This window comes from Telopea speciosissima, chromosome 1 (assembly GCF_018873765.1).
Source record: "Telopea speciosissima isolate NSW1024214 ecotype Mountain lineage chromosome 1, Tspe_v1, whole genome shotgun sequence".
Classification (NCBI taxonomy): domain Eukaryota; kingdom Viridiplantae; phylum Streptophyta; class Magnoliopsida; order Proteales; family Proteaceae; genus Telopea; species Telopea speciosissima.
Window position 1 is genome coordinate 12,488,371 of NC_057916.1, and position 21,092 is coordinate 12,509,462.

Genomic DNA, 21,092 nt, shown 5'->3' on the forward strand with positions numbered 1-21,092 from the left:
ATAAACCAGTCTATCCTTCTTCTTTGTCCTTCCGTCTGAGTATAGGGGTTTCCCCCAGTACAAAGCACCCAATGTTTAGGCCATCCTCACACTAGAAATGGAGCAAGAGACCTGGGAGAGAAATCCAGAGGAGGATGGAGGTCAGGTCGAGTTTGTTTAGCTAGAGATAGTGGTCACATTGACGGAGAAGGATTGGGTTCCGGCCAACGTTCCAAGGGCCTCCTTCAAGAGCACAGGTTTTGTCCCCATCGTCTGAGAACTTGAAGCTAAAGAACCCATTGTCAAGGAGGAAAGTCTCAATCGAGCCCTGTAACTTCCATCGTTTTGTTAGGGAGGTTTTGACTATGTGGAAGGGTGGGTGAGTGCCTATGAAATGGCCTACAAGGCAATTTTCGCATTTACAAGCTTCATTGAGCAGGTGCTCAGAGTCATAACGAGCATCCTTGATGGAGTAGATGAGGGTGGGAGGGACGAAATGCAAGGGGAGACCTTCTTCTAACAACGTTTTGGTCTGATCAAAGAGGGAAGACCAGGCCAAACCGAGGGGGTAGAAGAGGGGCAAGAGAGCTGAGGGAGGGGGTGGTAGGCTGAGGGAGGTGGTCCCCGGGTGGCGGCTGCTCCCCCACCGGACGGACGACATGGGAGGTCAGGCAAGAATTTTGACTGTCCAAGTGAGAATTTTATCGCAACATGCGTAGTATTCGTAGTTGTCGGGGGCTTCCCTGTCTATGTTTATTTCTTGACCCAATATAAGGGGAATGCGCTGCGTGGAGCCATGGATCTTTATTGGACATAACTATAATTGTGCAGCAGTTATTTGTAATTTTGTATGAAATTGTATTGTTTTCTAAACACTCTCAAGACCCATGAAAATGTTTCTGAGGGTCCATATCGATGCAGACTGACAAGATGTTCCAAGTGATTTATAAATCCACTTAAGATGTATACAATTGGGCATTGGCCTGATAAATTTAGAAGATTATGACATAAAAGGAGTTCCTTGACCTAATGGTGGTGTAGTCGCCTCCCTTTTGGTCTTTGAGCTGAGTGTCCACATGCTGCACAAGCTGAAAAGAGTGAGTTATTGTTGATGGAGTAATGAGTAGGCACTATTAGTAATCGATGCAGACTGACAAGATTTTCCAAGTGATTTATAAATCCACTTTAGATGTATACAATTGGGCATTGGCCTGATACATTTAGAGGATTATGACATAAAAGGAGTTCCTTGACTAAGGTTGGTGTAGTCACCTCCCTTTTGGTCTTTGAGCTGAGTGTCCACCTGCTGCACAAGCTGAAAAGAGTGAGTTATTATTGCTGATGGAGTAATGGGTAGGCACTATTAGTAATGGAGGTCTAATTGGACAGGGAAATGAGCTTAAACCAGTGGATCATTGGTATATGCAGCAGTGTATTGACATTGAAAGGTATTTTGTCCATAAGTGAGTTATACTATACATCGTATTGATGAGTCATTTCCTGAAACCTACTCTATGAATGGATACAACAGAATGAAATTGTAATGCAGTTCAAGGTTCTAGAAGGATTCTCGAAGCAAGTTCTAAGATTATAAGAATCCTAATCTAACTCACTCTTATAACTTAGCAAGCTAAGACACTGACTCCTACTAACCTCGTACTCAGACCTCACCCACCTTATGGGCTTATAATTAAGGCCCGTCATATATATATATATATACCCTCCAGGCCTTCTTGTGTATTTGTATTTCCTCTCTCCCTCCTTCGGCGGCTGTTGAATATATATTGGGAGTGAATAAATAATTCATTAGCAAAGAGAACGAGGACTCCAACAGCCCCCGAAGGAGGGGAAGTGGAAATACAAATACACAAGAAGGCCTAGAGGGAGGAGAGAGGGAGACCCCAGGAGACAACAATATGCTTGTTCTTTGGAGAATCATTACAAGAAAGGGGGATAGTTGAAAGCTTGGCTTTAATGTCGAAAGAAATGGAATTCCAAATTTGGCAAAAAGACCGAGAGTTGGAGGTCCATTTCTTGATATTACGCTCCATCCATATATGATTAACAACAACACAAAAAGCTAGCTTCCCTACAGTATCACCAAAGGATGACCCTGCAAAGGACATGTCCACCCAGATCCACTCCCTGGCAAAAGAAAGGATTTTGTGCCTTCTGAGCCAGCACTTTGCAAGAATGCCTTTCCACACAGAAGAGGAGAAGGGGCACTCAAAAAAAAGATGACTGATATTTTCGACCGTGTTCTAGCAAAAGCAACGTGAGGAGGAGATAGCCATTTGCCGGTGAAGAAGGAAGGACTTCGTTGGGAGCCAGTTAGAGAAGACTTACCAAGCTGTGAAATAGTGACGAGGGATATGGTGCTTGAACCAAAGGAGCTTCCACCAAGGAGATAAGGAGCCTCTGGATCGAATGAAATCCCGAGCCGCCTTGGAATTGAATATACCAGAGGAAGATGGAGCCCAGACAACTCAATCTCTCCTTCCTGATGGTCTTCTATGAATAGAGGGCAAAGCATTCCACACATCATTAAGCGTCAGGAGAGATGAGGTTGGAGGGGCTTAACCATCAAGATGGATGATGTCAACAACCATGACCTGCCTAGAAAGACCGGAGTTGTAGATAGCTCTGGAGGTGACATAGTGAAGAAGAACTCCCATGGGATGCCAGTGGTCCAGCCAAAGCTTGGTGGAGGCCCCATCATCTATATGGGATTGGATGGCTCTTAAGGGGAAATATGTTGAAGAGCCGGGATCTTATGCCAAACTCAAGAAGCATTGGACGAAACTGAGACCGTCCAGATAGAACCAGAACAAAGCAGCCAAGAGTAAACCCAATCCACCCAAATACTTTCCTCCTTATTAACAAGCTTTCATATCAACTTGGTAATGCCAGCTGAATTGACATCTTTGATCCTTCTTAGGCCCAGGCCTCCCTCCTCCTTTGGAAGGCAAACAGAAGCCCATTTGATGGGTTGAAGGAATTTGGAGGAGTCATTTCCTTTCCAAAGAAAAGCAGCCATGAGAGTCTCAATAGATTTGATGGTAGTTTGAGGAAGCCCAAAGATGCCCGACCAGTAAATATAAGAGGATTGCAGAACTGATTTGATAAAGACTAGCCGACCTGCATAAGATAAGAGTTTGCCTTTCCATAGATGGAGTCTCTTTCAGATGGCATCAAGCATAGGGCCATAGGGGTGCATTGGTGGGCAGAGAGCCGAACTGGGATCAACGGAAGGCCCAGATATTTGACGAGGAGGAGACCAATGGAGAAACCTGAATTTTCCGCCAAAGCTGCTTTTTCCACTTCAGTAACCCCTGCCAATAAGAGAGATTTCCTAGTGTTGATACCGAGGCCTGAAAGAACTTCAAATTGGTGAAGACAATCCATAATAGTCTCAATGGAAGACAAAGAGGCCTTGGAGAAGATCATGAGGTCGTGACTGCACTGCTGGACGTGTCTAGCATGCGGGTGTGCCTGTCCTTGGCTTGCCTAGTTTTGGCTTGTTTGGGCATGTCTGTGTGGTGCTAGCTACTAGCCAATGCTAGGCGACAATGGTGGCATTACATGGGCGAGTATGCTGTAGGTTTGGCAAGCCTTCGGTATTCTTTGTGCATCAAGTCCCTTGTTCACATGTTAAGTTTCAGCCAAAACAGAGTTGGCCAAGTGGCAAAGTAAAGCTCTTAAAATCTTGTGAAAAAAATGAAACTTTTCTGAAAAGAAATGGATGGCTAACAATACAAGGGAATCCGCCAATAAATGGGAGGGTATATGGATGAATCTGAGTCTGAAATTTGACATGTGGCCAATATAGACCATTTGCTAGATATCCATGTGGTTGAAATTGCCACATCAACACATAACCCCCTTCCATATGGGAAAACTTTGTGCTAGATTAGAGATACCCTCTAGTCTTGCCAGACTAGAAAACTTGATTAAATTTTTTAATTCTGTTTTTTTTTGGCTGCTGTTGTTGGGTTTTCCTTTCTTCTTCAACAAATATGTCACCTTGTTGATGAAAAAAAGGTAATTTATATTAAATCATAATTTGCCCCCTTTTAATCAATCTCTTTGTAGAAGTTATATTGCCCATTCTGAGTTTTTCTCTGTAAAGCATTCTGTCTTCTGCATTTAGCTTTGGCTAGTTTTTCAATATCCTATGTAATTCCTAAAATATTGCAGGGCGTAAGGAATTTCAAGAATCTTAGTCATACTATGAAGAGATTGGAAGAAGTTTCTATATCTTGCAGGGGACTAGAAAGAATTCAGTTGTTGAGAAGATGGTTAGTTGCATTGAAAGAATGTGATAGACAATCTGGAAGCTCTCATAATGATAAAGAAAAAGTTCATGAACAACATCAGGATTCGGTTGAACCTATAGATTCTGCAAGAAGTCCTTTGGTGAGCTAACCCACTTGCTCTTTGTTATTACTCTTTCCATTTAATGTTGTTTGTATGCTGTAGGTGGTTTCCTAGTAAGTCACTAGATCTTTGTACAATCATACTCCACTTGTATTATTGGATCGAAATGTTGTAACGCACACAGTTGGTTAATGCCAAATTCATCATCTAGGTTTGGTAATTTTTGTGTAACTGAGGGATCAAACCTTTGGTCAATAGCTGGATGTACTGTTACTGAACAAATTCATGACAATTTATTTTTAAATTTAGTATCTGTTGAGTCATTTAAACTCATGTTCTTTATTTACCAAAAAAGAAGAAGAAAGGGGGTAGGGACTCATGTTTTCTCCTAGAAAGTTAGGTGCTCTGTTGTGGACGGACTACCATGCTACACATAAACTAAGATAGTAAAATCGTAGTTATCAGGCTTGGACCAGGCTAGATGGTTGAACCTTCACTTGCTCATTAGGACATTTCGAGGATCTTTGACTCACTTTCACAGGCTAGGTTGTTTAAACCAGATGGTTTTCATTGGTTTGGATTAACTGGGTAAGTCGGTCTAAACTTCGTTTTATCTAATTATGTCCTCCTTACCCGCCAAACCTCGTCAATCAAAACCTCAACCTGTGGTTTGTTGAGAATGGACCCTAGTACCATGGGGGTACAAGGGTAGTTTGGGTACAAAAGTGTTATGTGTGTGGTTGCCATGAATAGGAGGATTGTCCCTATCTTGGTATCTTAGTATTAGTGTTCTATAAGTTTAGGTTTCTATTATTAAGGAGTTTAGTTTAGTTAGTTTGCTTTATTCTCTAATTTAGATCTCCTAATTATAGTAGGAGAATTTCTTGTAGTCTTTATTGGTTATTGTTATAAATACAAAACTGTGGGAGAGGAGCTCAGTACATTGAGTTCTCTTCTTTTCTTCCCCATCTCTTCTTCTTCTATCGTTCTCTGGTTTTTCTCTTTCTTCTCAGAATTCTAACATGGTTTTCTGGGGAAGGATCTACTGCAACCAGCACCTGTGTTGCCTGTCAACCTTGATTTGGTTGCTGCCATTGAGAAAGGGGTGGGATCTGAAGAGAGATCTGCATTAACTGGCATCATCACCTTTCTATGTTACCATGGTTTCCTCTGTTGCCTGCAGTAAGAGTAGTTGGACTTTTTATAGTGTGGGATGACATGAAAGGACATAATCCGAAGGCAAAGTGATGCAGATCTTGGGCAGAGGGTTCATAGATCTTTTATGGTCTGGGTGGGTTAATACTGAACCAGTTTTGACCCACATCAGCCTTTATGATTGGAGAATTCAACTTCCTAGAATCTAGCATGGTGGAGTCCAATATGGAGAGAATTGGTTTTGCGATACGGAAGTTATTCCATGGGAGCTATTTTAGGAAATTTTATATTCCAATTTAATGCCAGCATGAAGATCTTCTGGTGTGGCCCATTCTTTAGAGTTTTTATGAAGTGCAGTTGCTGGTTTCCTATAAGAAATTGAATCGTGAGCCAGAACCTAGCTTGCGTGGCAGAAATTTCCTGATTAGCTTGTAATCTTTTGTTTCCTGTTATAGTATGTTACTGCCCTGTAAATTAAGTGCAAGGCCACAGAGCCGATAGGATGACGAAATAGAGTTTGAGATGTTAGTTTGGTAGTGAAGCTGGACGGGTTGCAGTCTTGTAGAGTCCCACTGTGGGAAGCAGTGTTGCTGGGTGAGATGCCTTGCAAGTATGATCAGTGGGATGCTGATTGAGGCTTAGGTGGGATTCCTAAGTCATATCCTTTTTATTTTTGCTTGCATTTAAAAAAAAAAGGAAGATAAGAAATGGTTCTGTTATTGGTTTTGTTCGTCCCTATATCATTGATCGTGTTGCAATTGATCTCTCACTGGCTCTCTCATACAAAGAGATATGGTTATATACGAAAGGCAGAAGGGAAAAGGCTAGTGTATGTAAACATCATACTACACTGTTGGAAATGTAGATGAACTGGGCTGGTCCTAGTTTATCTGCTGGTTTGAACCATTGACCTGGGAACTGGTCCCTTGTCCAGATTGATTTCCTTTCTGGGTTAAATGATTGACAATAACACTCATTCAGTTTGAAAATTCAAGGTTTGACCTGCTTCTCTAATAGGTTTAAGATAGCTGCTTCAGAAACTTAAAATGATATCAAATAGAACATTAGGTTCAAGGTTTGAAGGGTTTTTAGGGGTTTTTGTTGGGTTTATGTGTTAGGAGGTGGCCATAGCTTTGTTTCCTTTTTATTTCTGTCCCCTTTATCCTTTGGTTGTTTATCTCTATATTTCTGTTGTTGCTGATTAAAAAGAAAGAGAGAGAGAGAGACAGTAGATCATGTTTGATGTGGAAATGCATGAGCACTGGGAGCAATGTTATTATATGAATTTGTTATATACATAGTTCAAAATCTCATTTCATTTGTTGAGGTATTGATAGTAGGGGCAGTTTAGTCTTTTTCCTGTGTTTTCTGTCAGTACTTAAGTCTTATTTACTGTTGGTTAGTAGTAGGGGCATTATTGTCCTTACCTTTATTTTGTTTTGATTATAAATATAATAGGGACAGACCTGCGGTAGAACATTCTGTTCTAGCCGCAGGTTCTCTCCCATCTCTTGAGGCTTGCGTGCATCTTCTCTCTTTCTCTTCACCTTTTCTGTTTCTTCTTCTTTCTTTGATCCCTCTAATCTGGTTATAAACTTACTTATAATATTCTGATGTTCTAACATCATTTCGGTCGAAATTTCGAATATTTCGAGTATTTCGGTTGAGTCGAAACGAAATGTAACATCGAATTGAAAAATGCAATATTTTGAAAAATTTGGAATTTTTTCGGAAATTTCGGTCATTTTGGCACTTTACACCCACAAATGGCCAAGCGAAACTCGAAGAAAAAATACCATATTTTGACGAAATTTCGACAAAATTTCGGTATCTCGGAAATTTTGGTCAGACTGAAACACCGAAACGAAACGAGATTTTAAACCTTGGTTATATAAATGTAGACCATTGAATTACTTGTCCTCTATTTTTCACTTTCTTTGGGTTAATGAATGATAAATCAGGATGAGCTCCTCACATTTTTATCATTGAAGCAAATTATAGGGTGGTCTTGTAAAGACAATTTGATTGTAACCCTGGCTGTAAATCACATGAAATTTAATTTGATGATTCCTCTTAAGTAGGATTGTTAAGTCTTGACCCATGACCAAACTGATTAATTTGTCCATGTTGAGGTTTGGCACAATCCATACCATTTAAAATTGGGCGAGGTTCATTGAGTGTGTTCTAACTGGACTTTGAATTCTGTACCACCTAACTTGTTGCTGCCCATGCTCTTAAGAAAGATGGGACTTCAGCCACTTTACATCCCAGGATATTTCTTTCTTTCATTTTCCATTTTTACTTTTCTAATGTCAAATTTGTTCCTTTTATTTAATTGTTGTGTTTCACACCATTAGTGTATTATGTTTTGTTGTTTATTCAGACTTTGGAATTAAAGGACTTGAATTTTTTTACACTTCTATATTCACGTTCCTTTTCCCCTTCGTTGTATATAGGTTATGTATTATGATTCTGATTTGGGAGGTGAACCACTGAACTTCCGTGATGTATTCCTTCATTGTCAAGCTCTTGAAGGCATAACATTGTCTATGGTGAGTTAGATAGGTGCTAATGATTTATGTCAGCATACTTTGCAGTTTATTTTATCCATTTTTAAACTTGGGATGAATTGTGTTAGCATGCATTAAACGTTTACTCTGCATTATCTGTGAAACTCGCATTGATATTAAGCAAGGGTTTTGTCTTGGATATTGGGACAAAGTGTTACAAATAATTTATTCTCTTGGATTTTCTTTCTTCTAGTTGAAGAAGATCTTCTCTCTCATTAGACGTAGAGGTTGAGCTAGAGAAATTGTAATTTGAGAATTAGAATAGCCATATGAGGTTTCTAACATGGCGAAAGCTTGAACAGATCATGATAGGCAGTTGAGCCCTTGATTTTCTATGGCTGAAATTTAAGCTAAAGCCAAGAATAAACCGTAAAAAAGAGAGAGAAAAATAGCACCAACAGATTTGCTTCTCTTAGAAAAATGTGTAGGTTCTACAATGAATAAATAATATATAAAGATAACTCTACTCGTAAGATGAATGATTCAAATACCCCAACTTAAACTTTTAAAATAGGGGTATACTCTGTCTAAGTAACAAATAACTTAAAGAATCACTAAAGGACAGAAAACAACTTACATCACTTTACATAAGAGAAATAGATAAATAAACTAAGCTCTAAAAATAATTGCCCGAAAAGGAGACAACTTGGCTTTCAGGAAGTCTATACGGACTAGACTAGCTATTGATTTGGACAGAATCTGGTCCTATAGACCAAAATGGCAGCTGAGGGAGAGATATACGGAGGAGAGAGCTACAGTTGCCACCAGCTGCTGTCAGCTGAATGCTCTGGATAGAGAAGGCTGCTGGTGCAGCTTTTATATCAGTGTTTGTTAGAGCTCTACATTTTCTTTACTCTTCTTTTTAGGAGGGGCTCATGTTAATGTGTGTCATGTGTCTAGGTTCAATGCATCTCATGTGTATGTCCATAGTCATCTTTACCTAACATACCTTATTTGTTTCCTTTCTTATCTATAAATAAAGTGGGCCTCTGTCAATTACAGACTAGCCAAATCATTCTGATATTCAACTGGTATCAGACCCCCAAAATCCTAAAAAGGTTTTTTGGTTTTTTAAGTTGAGCCACTAGCAGGGTTACCACCGCCAGTTCTCGAGGCTTAGGCCTCTCCAGTCAAGCATGGGAGACTAAACATGCGCCAACGCGTGTTGCACCACGCGTGACCAACTGACATCACCACTGACAGCTGCATGTTGCACCACCACCGCTGCCCGTACTTCACTGCCGGGCTCTCACCACCAGTTGTTAGTGTCTCTACCACCTCCCTCCGGCTCTAGTGGCATCCTCCCTCGCTACCAGGACCCTAGCGGCCCAGCCTTCACTACCGGGCCTCCTAGCTGCCCCCGTCTTTGCTGCAAGGCTCCCTAGCGGCCCCGCCCTTGCTGTCGGGCCTCTAGCTGCCCTCACCCTTTGCTACCGTCTGTCCTGTGGCCCTTTGGCCTTGCTGCAGGCTCTTCCCGCGGCCCTCACCCATGCTGACAGGCCCCTTTTGTGTCCCGTGCTCTCACTGCCAGGCCCCTGTGGCTGCTGTCGCCTTTGCCAGTGCCTAGCAGCCCTTGCCACCCCACGCTAGTGCTGCCTGGCCTCTCAGCCACCACTGCCGCTTCCCGCTAGTGTCACCTGGACTCCAGGGCCCTCGCCATGCTTCATTGTTCACTGACAGCCCCGTTGCCTTGCTGTCATTCATGATACGGTAGCCCTTTCCTTATTTTTTCCAATCTCCATTTTTTAGAACCCATTACTTGTTTGCGTATGACCCTATGGCAGAAGAAAGTAGTACCACCTTGGGGGCAATTGGGGGTAGTGTGGTGAGTCGTGTTGGGACTCATGGCCATTTCCCCTCTCTCTAGCCAGGTCCGACGAAGCTGAATAGGCCTAATTACCTTGCCTGGTCCTGAGCATGTCTTCTGACTATTTGAGGAAATTATTTTGTCAGGGTATTTAACTGGTGACACCCCTATGCCTATTGAAGGCATTAAGGATGTCAATCGGTACGGTACACTGCACATATACCCCATATCGATACCGTACTGAATACCGATTCGGTACAGGTATCTCATACCGAAAACGTACCGAATCGGTTCGGTATTATTCGGTACAAATTAAAACAGGTATTTTAGTATGGTATCAGTTTGGTATGATGTTTTTAGTATTATGGCCCATACTGATACCGTACAGAATACCGACTCAGTACATATATCCCATATCGATAAATTCGGTACGGAAATGGTTTTGGTATTCGGTGGTACACATTGATACCCTTTGAAGGCATTGCACAAAATACTTGTTTGGCCAGTGATGCACTCATCATGTCCTTTCTCCTCAATTCCATGGAGCCAACAATTAGTTCTAGCTTCGTCCTTATGAATTCTGCAAAGGAATTATGGGATGCTGTATAATAGACATATGCCTAGACCAGTAACTATGCACATATCTTCGAGCTCCGCTGACAGGTTCGTGAGACTACTTAGAAGGATTTGTCTCTTACATCATATTATGCTGCTTTGAATGCTCTCTAGCAATAACTGGATTTCTATCACCTTGTTCCCATGGCATGTACTACTGATGCCGCTACTTTTCAGAAAGAGCGTGTAATGGAACAGGTCTATGACTTTCTTACTGGCCTGAATCCAGAGCATGGCCAGATTCACGTTTAGATTCTTGGTCGGGATAAGTTTCCCACCCTTCTTCAGGCATATAACTTGCTTCAACATGGGGATTGGCACCGTTCTATCATGATGCCATCTGTTGTGCCACGTCACTCGCCTCTGGTTTAACACTTGCAAGTGGGGAACCTTTTGCTCCTAAGGCTGCATCCAGTACTAGAGAACCAGTCAAATGCAACTATTTGTGGATTGTGGCAGACCTCGGCATACCTGTGAGACATGTTGGAAACTACACGGTCATCCTAAAGGGGGTAGTGATGGGAAACAAAGTTCTACTCGCTAGCAGCCACATCTCACTGAGCCTACTGATACTTCTCAGCTTGGACGGCCCACTTTGCAGTTGCTTCTACAACACCCTTTTCTTTGGACCAGTTACTTGCACTTCAGCGCATGATGTCTCAGCTTGGGACCACTCCTTTTGCGCCTAGCCCTGCCTCTACTTCCAATCTTGCCTAGTAAGCTATTTTTCATGTCTCTTCTGGTTCTTGTCCATCATGCTCCTTGATTCTAGAGCTTCTGATCATATAACTAGTTCCTCTGACCATTTTTGTTCATACCTCCCTACCTGATCACACCTTGTTCATCAAACATGGAGATGGTAAGGTCACCGCTCTCATTGTATATGTTGATGATATAATAGTGAGTGACAGTGATGTAGATCAAGTATGAAGAAAAAGATGCCAAAACAGTGTTCATGTGAACAGTATCACAACCCCTTATTTTGCATTAGTGTGAATGCTACTAGAAGATCTTGTGGGGCCCAAGACCAGATCATGTGAAGACTATATTAGAAGACTCAATTTTGCCTCTGTATGGGAATTATAAGTTTAGTTTAGTTTCTATTTTTAGAATTATTCTTTTAAATATTTTGTGGTTGTCTATTAAGCAACCTTAGCTCTTTAGTTTCTAATTCCAGATTTAGAAAGTAGGCTTAGCTTTTATTTAGAAGTTTCTATTTTCCTTAAGTTTCTATTTTCAGTTTGTTTCCTTTTCTTGCAAGTTTCTAATTTTCTCTTACTTGTAAGGCAAGCATAGCTGCTCATAATTATGTAATGCCCTTAGAGGCCCCTCGACCAACGATTTAGTGAATGATTGAGTATTGCTTCAAGCAAGTTTCTTAACCCATTGTGAGGATGAAGGGCAGGGAGCCTGGCTGGTGAGAGCCGAAACCCATGAAGGACTGAGAAAGCCTGGCTGGTGAGAGCCAAATCTCCTTATCCCTGTTCCTTTCTTCTCCTATCTTCTCTTCTTATCCCAATCGATTCCCTTGAGTTGCTGTTATATTGTGATTACTGCCACTGCAATGAAGATCCTTGAAAGCTCCAATTATCTCCAATCAATTCCAGAGGCTGCTGTTGCGGTTACCCATCGATTGAAGTCTGCTGCTACTCCCTGCAATCTGATTTAGTGTTGCAGCTTCTGTGTCTCATGTCTCCACATCCAGTGATCAGAACAGGCTAAGAATTGGAGGACTTCTTCACTGCTGTTGAGGCTCCACTCAATCCCGATTCCACCCCCTGCTGTTGGCTGGATTGCTCTGCAGGCCATCACCTTCTAATTCTGAGTCCTACCTTCTATTTTCAAGATCAACTCTGATCTCTACTTCTGTCCATCGGAATAGGACCAAACTTGGAGCAAACATTCACCTCATCAAGACTGAAACTCAATCCTCTTTGGAGCTTATTTTCACTGCTGGTTTGCCTAGTATTTGCTATCTTCTATTTTTGGTATTTTCTTTCTAAATTCATTTGCTTCTATTATTGATGATCTGCTGCAACTATTAACGATCCTACTGTAGAGTGGTTCTTAGCTGAACCCCTTCTACATTAGACAGGTAGTGATGATGCTGAAATCTTCAAGATAAAGGCCCAATTAGCAAAAGAGTTCGAGATTAAAGATTTGGGACCTCTCTGAATTTTTTTGGACTAGAAGTTGCCTGATCTAGCAGGGTGCTTCTGTAGCGTATAATGTAAATCCTGTAGTGGATCAATTCCAATGAGCCTTTCAAACTAGTACGTTTTTTTAATCGACTCTATAGCTTATTCAATAAACGCTGGTTCTTCGATCAAGTTTTGAATGACTTTCTAGTCAGATCGTTTCCAAAACAGCCCTTTATTTTGAAAAGGTTGATGCAGGGGCCCACTTAGGACACATTGTTGGTGGGGGGACAACCCGATATTGAGACAAATGGGAGTGATTGCGCCATGGGCGCGGTCTCGCTTCCTGCGGAAGAGGCTAATCTTCTTTGATGAGAAATTCAGTGGTGTAGTTCTCAATCGTCCCACTTATGAGAAAGAGCTCTATGCATTGGTGCGGTGTGTGGGGAAGAGATGACTTGGTGGGCGAGGAAACAATTGTGCATAATTCTCATCGGCCAACTGGCCTTCCAAACTACAACAATCACGAAACGTCCGTTGGATGGGATGCAGCAGTTCCATCTGATTATGAGGTGTGGTAAAGGTGCTCAAAACAAGATAGCAGATATGTTATCCCGTCCTCCAGTTGCTACAGCTGGTGTTATCTCGCAAAGCCCCAACAAGAAAATAAAAACTCAACAGGGGCGCCAACGGTAAATCAGCTCGACCACCGGGGGAGAGTGGTCTACGATCAGCAACAAGAAAAGGCTGGTCATAGGTCACTAACGCGCAATGGTGCTCTACGATCAGCTTACTAATAATTGGGCACAAAAGCCTTGTCTTGTTGTTCTAGCATGCTAGCGCGCTCTGGAGTTGCTTGGTTGAGGGGGTATCTTTATTTCCCTAAGAAAGTTTGTCCTAAATCTTCTCATTGAGACAAGAATGCTTGGATGTAAGCCTGCTGGCTCTCCTATTGAGCTCAATCATCATTCAACAGCAAGGGTGTTGACCCTATAGATAGAGAAAGTTATCAAAGATTAGTTGGGAGCTTGATATACCTCTCTCATACCTGGCCAGATATTGCATACACAGTAGGGATTGTCAGCCAATTCTTACACGATCCATCATAGTTATCAAGGCGTTGCCTAGGTGTCCAGGCTCCTTGGTCACCTAGGCGGGCGCCTTGCCGTCTTATTGGTGTCGCCTTAATTTTGGACCCTCTCCAATGCTTTGGCCACCTTGCTGCCTTGATAACTATGCGATCCACAGACTACACATCTCGAGTCAGTATACAAAATTCTGAGATATTTAAAATCAGCCACTGGAAAAGGTCTCTTATTTTCCAACAATGGTAATCTGAAGTTAGAAGCTTTTATGGATGTTGACTGCTGGTTCTATTGATGGTTGGCGTTCTGCCTCAGGGTACAGTACTTTCCTTGGAGGGAATCTAGTCACCTAGAGAAGCAAGAAGCAATCAGTAACAAGGATTTAAGTATCGGTATCGGGTATTGTATCGGTCAGGCGATTTTAAGAGACGTATCGTATCGGAGATACATATCGATCGGTGCAGAAATGCATGAAAATGATCAAAATACACATGAAAATACACTTTTGGACACAAAAAACAATATAAACAAGCAATTTGTGTCATATATCATGCATATATACTAAGAATTGTGAATAATCAATAACCAGACAAGTGCGGCACTTTGAAATTGTTATAAAAGATTAAAAGATGAAATTCCTTACATGTAGAGTCACTCTATTGCCATGAAGAATGTCGGGGTGGATCAAAGTCATGTCTGTAAGGGTCTTCAACAATAGGAGTGACTAGGATGATGTTGTGTACTGTCCGAACATAAACACAATACTGAGCCCAGTCAAAATACTGATGGTAGTGACTCTCCCATTCATAGTAGAATCGTGTACTGCTTTGGAGTGGCTAATGTCATGAAAGCACGAGGTTTTGCTTGTGCTTGATTCTCTCGTATCCATAACTTCCATACCCTACAGAAGCCCCATGTCCATAGCCTGAAGAAGAACCTGATGCATAATGCCCATGGCCTGATGAAGCACCAGCATAATCAGAATTAATGCTAAGTGACTCCATGCCACTCATAAGTACATCACTATCATATGGATTGTGGGAGTGCTTGGCAGACTTGCCCTTATGCGGCTTCCGCGAGTAAGTCTTATGGCCAGCAGGCTCAGGACCATGATCCATATCTTGGGTAGTATGTGTGTATCCTACATCACATGTGAACTGAACCCCAGCACGATGTTGTGAAGCCTCATGGCTACCACCACTACCTCCAGCACCACCACTACCTCCAGCACCATGGCCACCACCACCACCACCACCACCACCACCACCACCACCACCACTACCATCATCATCATCATCATCATCATCGTCATCATCATCATCATCAGCAGCAGCAGCAGTAGTAGCAGCAACAGAACCACCACCACCACCACCATCACCATCACCATCACCATCACCATCACCATCATCATCACCATCGTCGTCTTCATCCTCATCATCAACATGTTGTTGAGTTCCTCCATACGGATGACCTGACCTCGTCCTCCTGACTAAACCTTCTTCAGAGCTACTTTCATTTTCTTCAACATTAGGACAAGGCTCTTGTGATGGTGGCTATGTTACATCCTCATCCATCTGTTGAATGATGCTCTCTATCACTGCATCAGGTTTGGTTGTCTGGCGATCCTCACTTAATTGATCCATCACCAATACCTTATCGGTATCCTCTATCCATGCTCTAACTGGATCTTCATCGTCAAGTAGGTGGTTGATGTTGATTGGGTTGACATCTACATCATCTCCTTCTCTTTCCAACTCTAAATATTTAAGCTTCAGCTTCATGTTGTAATGGACATACACTAGCTTCTCCAACTTTGAATAACTGAGACGATTCCGGGGTTTGGTGTGTATCAACCCGAATGTACTCCAGTTACGTTCGCAGCCACTAGAGGATGCCGTCAGGGATAACAGTCGAATTGCAATTCGGGTTAAGTGTGGAGCACTAGTACCCCCATAATTGAGCCACCAATCAGTTGCATAATAATAAATGAAATATTAAAAGATAAAACCTTAAAACAAATTTTAAATGATATAATAAATTAGGTAAACCTAACTTACCTGGGCGTTGTGTGCTCCTAGCATGGATAACCATTCTATCAACAAAACCACGAGTGGCCTCCCGAAAATACTTAGCCTAGAGAGGTATTAAAAAAAAAAAAATATTAGTTCCACTTCCACCAATCACTCTATTCTTGGTTTCAATCATTTATACAACTAATTTAGCTCTAACCTCATCCTTGACAAGTGTGGCCTTCGCTACATCTGGCTCCATTCTGTTCACAACATTCCTTAGGGCACGCAATAGATCCGGTCTACACCCTATATCATTGGAGTGTTGGATATCCGGATTCAAATAATATGCTGCACATGGCTTGTAATGGATGGTTAGAAATCTAGAAATTCTAATAATAAATAAATAAATAGTAACTTACTAACTAATAAGTGTTTAAAATGAAACCAAAGTCATATACTTATAAGATTACCTGCCCAATGAACATCTTAAACCAACATATTTTCCAATCGATCGGATATAATCTTCAAATACTTCTTGTTTGATGTTGGGTTATTCTCATGTATTTTTCTCTTCACACATCCCATGGCCTCTACCATCTTACCCATGGTTTGCTCTTTATCCCCATCAACCTCTCGAAGCAGACAAAAGAGCGGCATTATAACATTATAAAGTCGGCCCATCGCAGCCCAAAACTTTGAGGAGGTGACAAGATCTTGAACAAATCTCCCAATTTCAGACCTTGCATAATTGCTAGTCAACCACTCAGTAGAGGTGAACATCTGTAGCAGCCCATGCTTTCGGGAAATGAGGCTATCAATTGCAATGTAATTTGTTGCAAATCTTGTTGTTGCAGGCCTCACTAAATCCCCTTGTGTGTAACTCCTCATCAATGCCAAAACCCAACTATGGTTGTAAATAAAGTTGGTGATTTTCCTTGCATTACCAACCAACTTTTGGACCTTGGGCAATTCTCCTATATCCTTGAACATCAAATCTATGCAATGAGCTGCACATGGTGTCCAAAATAGATGTTGCCTCTTTAACATAAGCAACTGACCAGCCTTCTTGAAATTTGCTGCATTGTCAGTTACTGCTTGGACAACATTTTCTTCTCCTATGTCCTCCACAACTTCATCCATTAACTTGTACAACTAATTGACATTTTTGATTTCACTAGATGCATTGACCGACTTGTGGAAGATCGTCCTTCCATCACAGTAGATAAGAAAATTGATGATGGATAATCTTGTTGGTCTACTCTATCCATTACACATGGTTGTTACTCCATATAGTGGCCACTTCTCCTTGAACCTCTCCACATACTCATGCACCTCTTTGACAATATCATCCAAGTAAGGCCCAACAATCTCATTAGGTGTGGGTGGCTTAACATTTTTCCCACACCGTTGAATCTCCTTTACCATTGCCTTGAAGTGGGGATCTTTGGCCTTATGTGGTGGAATCATAGAACTGTGGAACCATCTGGAGATTGCTCTGCCTATCCTTTTATTAAGTGTTTTGGGTTGAAAGCTTTCTTCAATCCTCTGTTGGCCAGCATCCCTTGGTCTATAGACATTAGGATCCATGTCTCTGATATCTGGGCTCTTCTTTCTCTTACCCTTACCACTCTTTGTAAACCGGTCAAACATCCCCTTCACACTGGTTGCTCTACTAAAGCCAACAGGTTGCTTACCCTTACTTAGAGATGGACGACAAGAGGAGCCAACACCAATATCTACAGGGCCCTGGCTGGGTCGAGCTGATTGACTTCTAATCAATTGCTCAGCTCTCCATTGTTGCTCTTTTGCTTCATGTCTTGATTGTTTCATCGCCAATGCCAACTCTGGGTCCTCCTCTGCTTCCATATCCGATCCTTCATAATTTTCAAAATCTTCCATCAAATTTTCCACCAAGGCATCAACATCATCATGTGCTTGCTTGGATTTTTTTTTGGAATCTCTAAGGCGTTTTTGCATTGCCCTGCTTAACAGAGTTAACTCTACAGGGCACTTTGTACACTTGGAAACATTTCCATATCCTCCTGCCATGTGCTCTTTTTGCCGAGTTACCCCACCTCCAAGATGTTGGGTGTCACAGAAGTTGCACTATGTATGCAATCTATTATTTTTATTATTTTGGTACAATAAGACCACCCAATGTCTTGTTGTCGCGGCATCGTCCTAAATACCAAACAAAAATAGATAACTATATAAGATATATATTAAACAATATTCAAATCCACACATCAATAATTTATTATTTATACAAGTATAGACAGACATTATGATGCATGTCATGCATTGCATCATTTTCATGTATTTACTACCTAGCAAAGTTGCCCTAAACAATATTTAAACATTTTTATATTTTCTACAACTAGTTACACATTATTTAATTTTTTAAATAATGAAAAAAAATGACATAATGTACTACATATATGAATCTAAGTCTTTGATTCTATTTCAGCCAATTATATATTTTATCAAACTATAATGAAAGAGTATAGATGGAAAAATCAGATTTTTTACATTTTTTTAAAGTATTTTATAAATTCAGAAAATACCCAAAAAAAAAAAAAAAAAAAAAAAGATTTTAGGGTAAATGTATAATCTTCTTGGGATGTCATACATCTATACATAATGTACTCCATATCTTATAAACATTACCATTTGTTTTAAAGTTAAGAAGGAAAAAAAAAAAAAAAAAAAATCATTTTAAAGAAGGAATTTTCGCTTTTGGGTAAAAATGGTCAAAGAAACATGGATTTGAAACAAAATCTTTGTAAATGCATACAAAGAATGCAATTTCTATGTCTGTTTAACATATTCTCTTTGATTCATACCAAAAAACATACCAATAATCAAAGATTAAAGCAAAAGATTCAAGTTTTTTTCAAAAAACTTACCTAACCCTTCAAGAACAGCTTTTGAATTCGAATGTGGGCTGTTAGATCCACCAAATGATGTGATTTCAGCTCCTCTAAGTTCGTTTTTGGCAAAGAATTGAAAGCCCTCAAGAAATCTTACCCAAAAAGCAAGTTTAAATGTGTTTTTGGAAGGGTTTCTCAAAGCTGGGAAGAGCTTTTTTCCTCCAGGACTGCTAGAAATCAAGTTTCAAGTGACAAGAATGAAATGGCCATGTGTTTTTTAAGTTAACGATACATATCGAGACGACTCGATACGTCTCGATATGTATCGTTTTTTAAATATAATAAAATAATATTTTTAAAAACTCTCGGCTGTATCGTATCGGTACGTCTCGGTCGATACGTCTTGATACAGTCGAGACATTTGCATTTTTTTTAAAAAAAGATACGTCTTGGCCTGTATCGTATCGACCACGACCGATACCGAGACGTATCGGCCGAGATGATACGATACGGTCCGAGACTTAAATCCTTGATCAGTAGTGTCTAGATCAAGTGTAAAAGCAGAGTACCGGGCAATGGGACATGGAGTCTGTGAGCTTGTGTGGCTTAAGGTGTTATTTAGTGATTTGGGTGTAACTGTTACAGAAGCTATGAGACTGGATTGTAATAACAAGGCAGCAAATAATCAATATAGCTTACATTCCGGTCCAGTATGGCATGATCAAGCATATTGAGATTAACCAACAATTCATCAAAGATAAACTCGAACAAGGCACCATCTGTATTCCTTTTGTACCATGGAGAATCAATTGGCTGATGTGTTCACAAAGGGTTTACATTGTAAGTTGCTTCATCCCATTGTATGCAAGTTGGGCATGAGAGACATATATGCACCAACTTGAGGGGAGTGTTAATGTATGTCATGTGTCTACGTTCAATGTATCTGGTGTTAATGTTAGGATGAGTCATCTCTACCTAATATATCTTATTTGTTTTCCTTTTCTTATCTATAAATAAAGTGGGCCTCTGTCAATTATAGACAAGACAAATTATTATGATATTCAACTTCTCATTTGTTTATTGATGATAAATTAGTTGGGGGTTGCATTTATAATGATTTTAATATTTTGATTCGTTTGAGCCCACAGCTAAAATTTGACCTTCAGTTCTTCAGTGAATCTCTCTTTCTCTCCAATCCACCAATATTCACTGACTCCATTTAAGCCACCACCACTGGTTCGCAGTCTTACAAATTTTGTTTATTCTCTTTGACAACCGCCACTGAAACAGGCAAAAACACCCAAACTCCATTTTTCCCACTCTACTCTCATTAAGACATTAGAGGTTTTTCTTTGCAAAATTAAAAAAATGCTTGGAAGTCTTCGTACTATTCTGTCTCGCTCCTTGCTAAATTCTTAAGATGCTAGAAAGCCAAATGTTAAAATTCTCCAAGTGGCCACACCCAAGAGACGGCATAGTATCAGCCTGCCTGGGAGATCGTTGAGGTGTCCCTACCAAGAGATGGCTTAGTACCAGGGGTTTGGGAGATCGGTGAGGGGGGTACAAACTTAGTCCCACATCGGCTAGGGAGGGAGTTCCTGAGTGATGCAGATAAGTTACTTAGAGGATTTATTTTATTGAAAATAAGCCTTGAGTTGGGTTATGTATATGTTGGGTCTTTGATCCTATAGGTTTTCAATGTAATAGGTCAATTTATGGACCTAAAGTATGGGTAATTAGGTTGCATGCGGGATTAGTCTCTATACTTAGTTTATTTTCATGTTTTAGTGTTTAAAATTGAATTGGTCCAAAACTGGTTTGGGTTCAATTTAAGTAATTTTAGTAGTTTTTCTTTTAAGTGTTTAGTTGGGCTGGATTAGGACTCTGTTTTGAGTCTATTTCAGTTTCCTCGTCAATTTAAGTTATCTAATAGGTTGAGGATTGGGTTAGGCTTTTCCTTTTTAGTGTAGGAGTCTATTTTTGAGTCCTTTATATAAGATTGTAAGGGAGGCAAGTATTGAACACGAATTTTGATATTAATGAAAAGCTTTTTGCAGCTTTGCTGCTCTTCTTCTCCATCGAAGATTTTTTGCCTTGTGTTTGATCAAGGCTGGTGGGATTGGTGTTTGATCCAATCGACACCTTGCGGTGTGAAACCCGGGTGGATCGGTTGAAGGAATCGGTGTTTGATCCGATTGACACCTTACGATGAGAAGCCCGGGTGGATCTCTTGAATCTCTACATTCAAGTTCTAGTTCAAGTTTGGATTTTTATTCTAGAATCTCATTTAAACAAGCTGCTATCTAGGAAATTTTGCAACTATAGTAAGTTTAAATCATCCCCAACCCCTACCATTCTTCTTCTAACCTTTTATACACCCAAACCCTAGAAACCATCACTTTCCTCTTTTCAAAAGCCCAAACCCTAACCCCCCAAACCTGCTGCCGATTCTGATTACCCATCCTAAAATTGCTAAAACTTAAC

The 21,092-nt window shown here is 40.7% G+C and overlaps 1 protein-coding gene across 3 annotated transcripts in view; it reads left to right on the forward strand.

The window, feature by feature from the left end:
- Positions 1-21,092, forward strand: part of LOC122647159 — a 73,714-nt gene that overhangs the window by 7,981 nt on the left and 44,641 nt on the right. For all 3 annotated transcript variants that reach the window (XM_043840644.1, XM_043840642.1, XM_043840643.1), the window contains exons 2-3: positions 4,177-4,395; positions 7,968-8,063. In XM_043840644.1, coding sequence (XP_043696579.1) covers positions 4,177-4,395; positions 7,968-8,063 — 315 coding nt within the window. The remainder of the gene's footprint in view (positions 1-4,176; positions 4,396-7,967; positions 8,064-21,092) is intronic.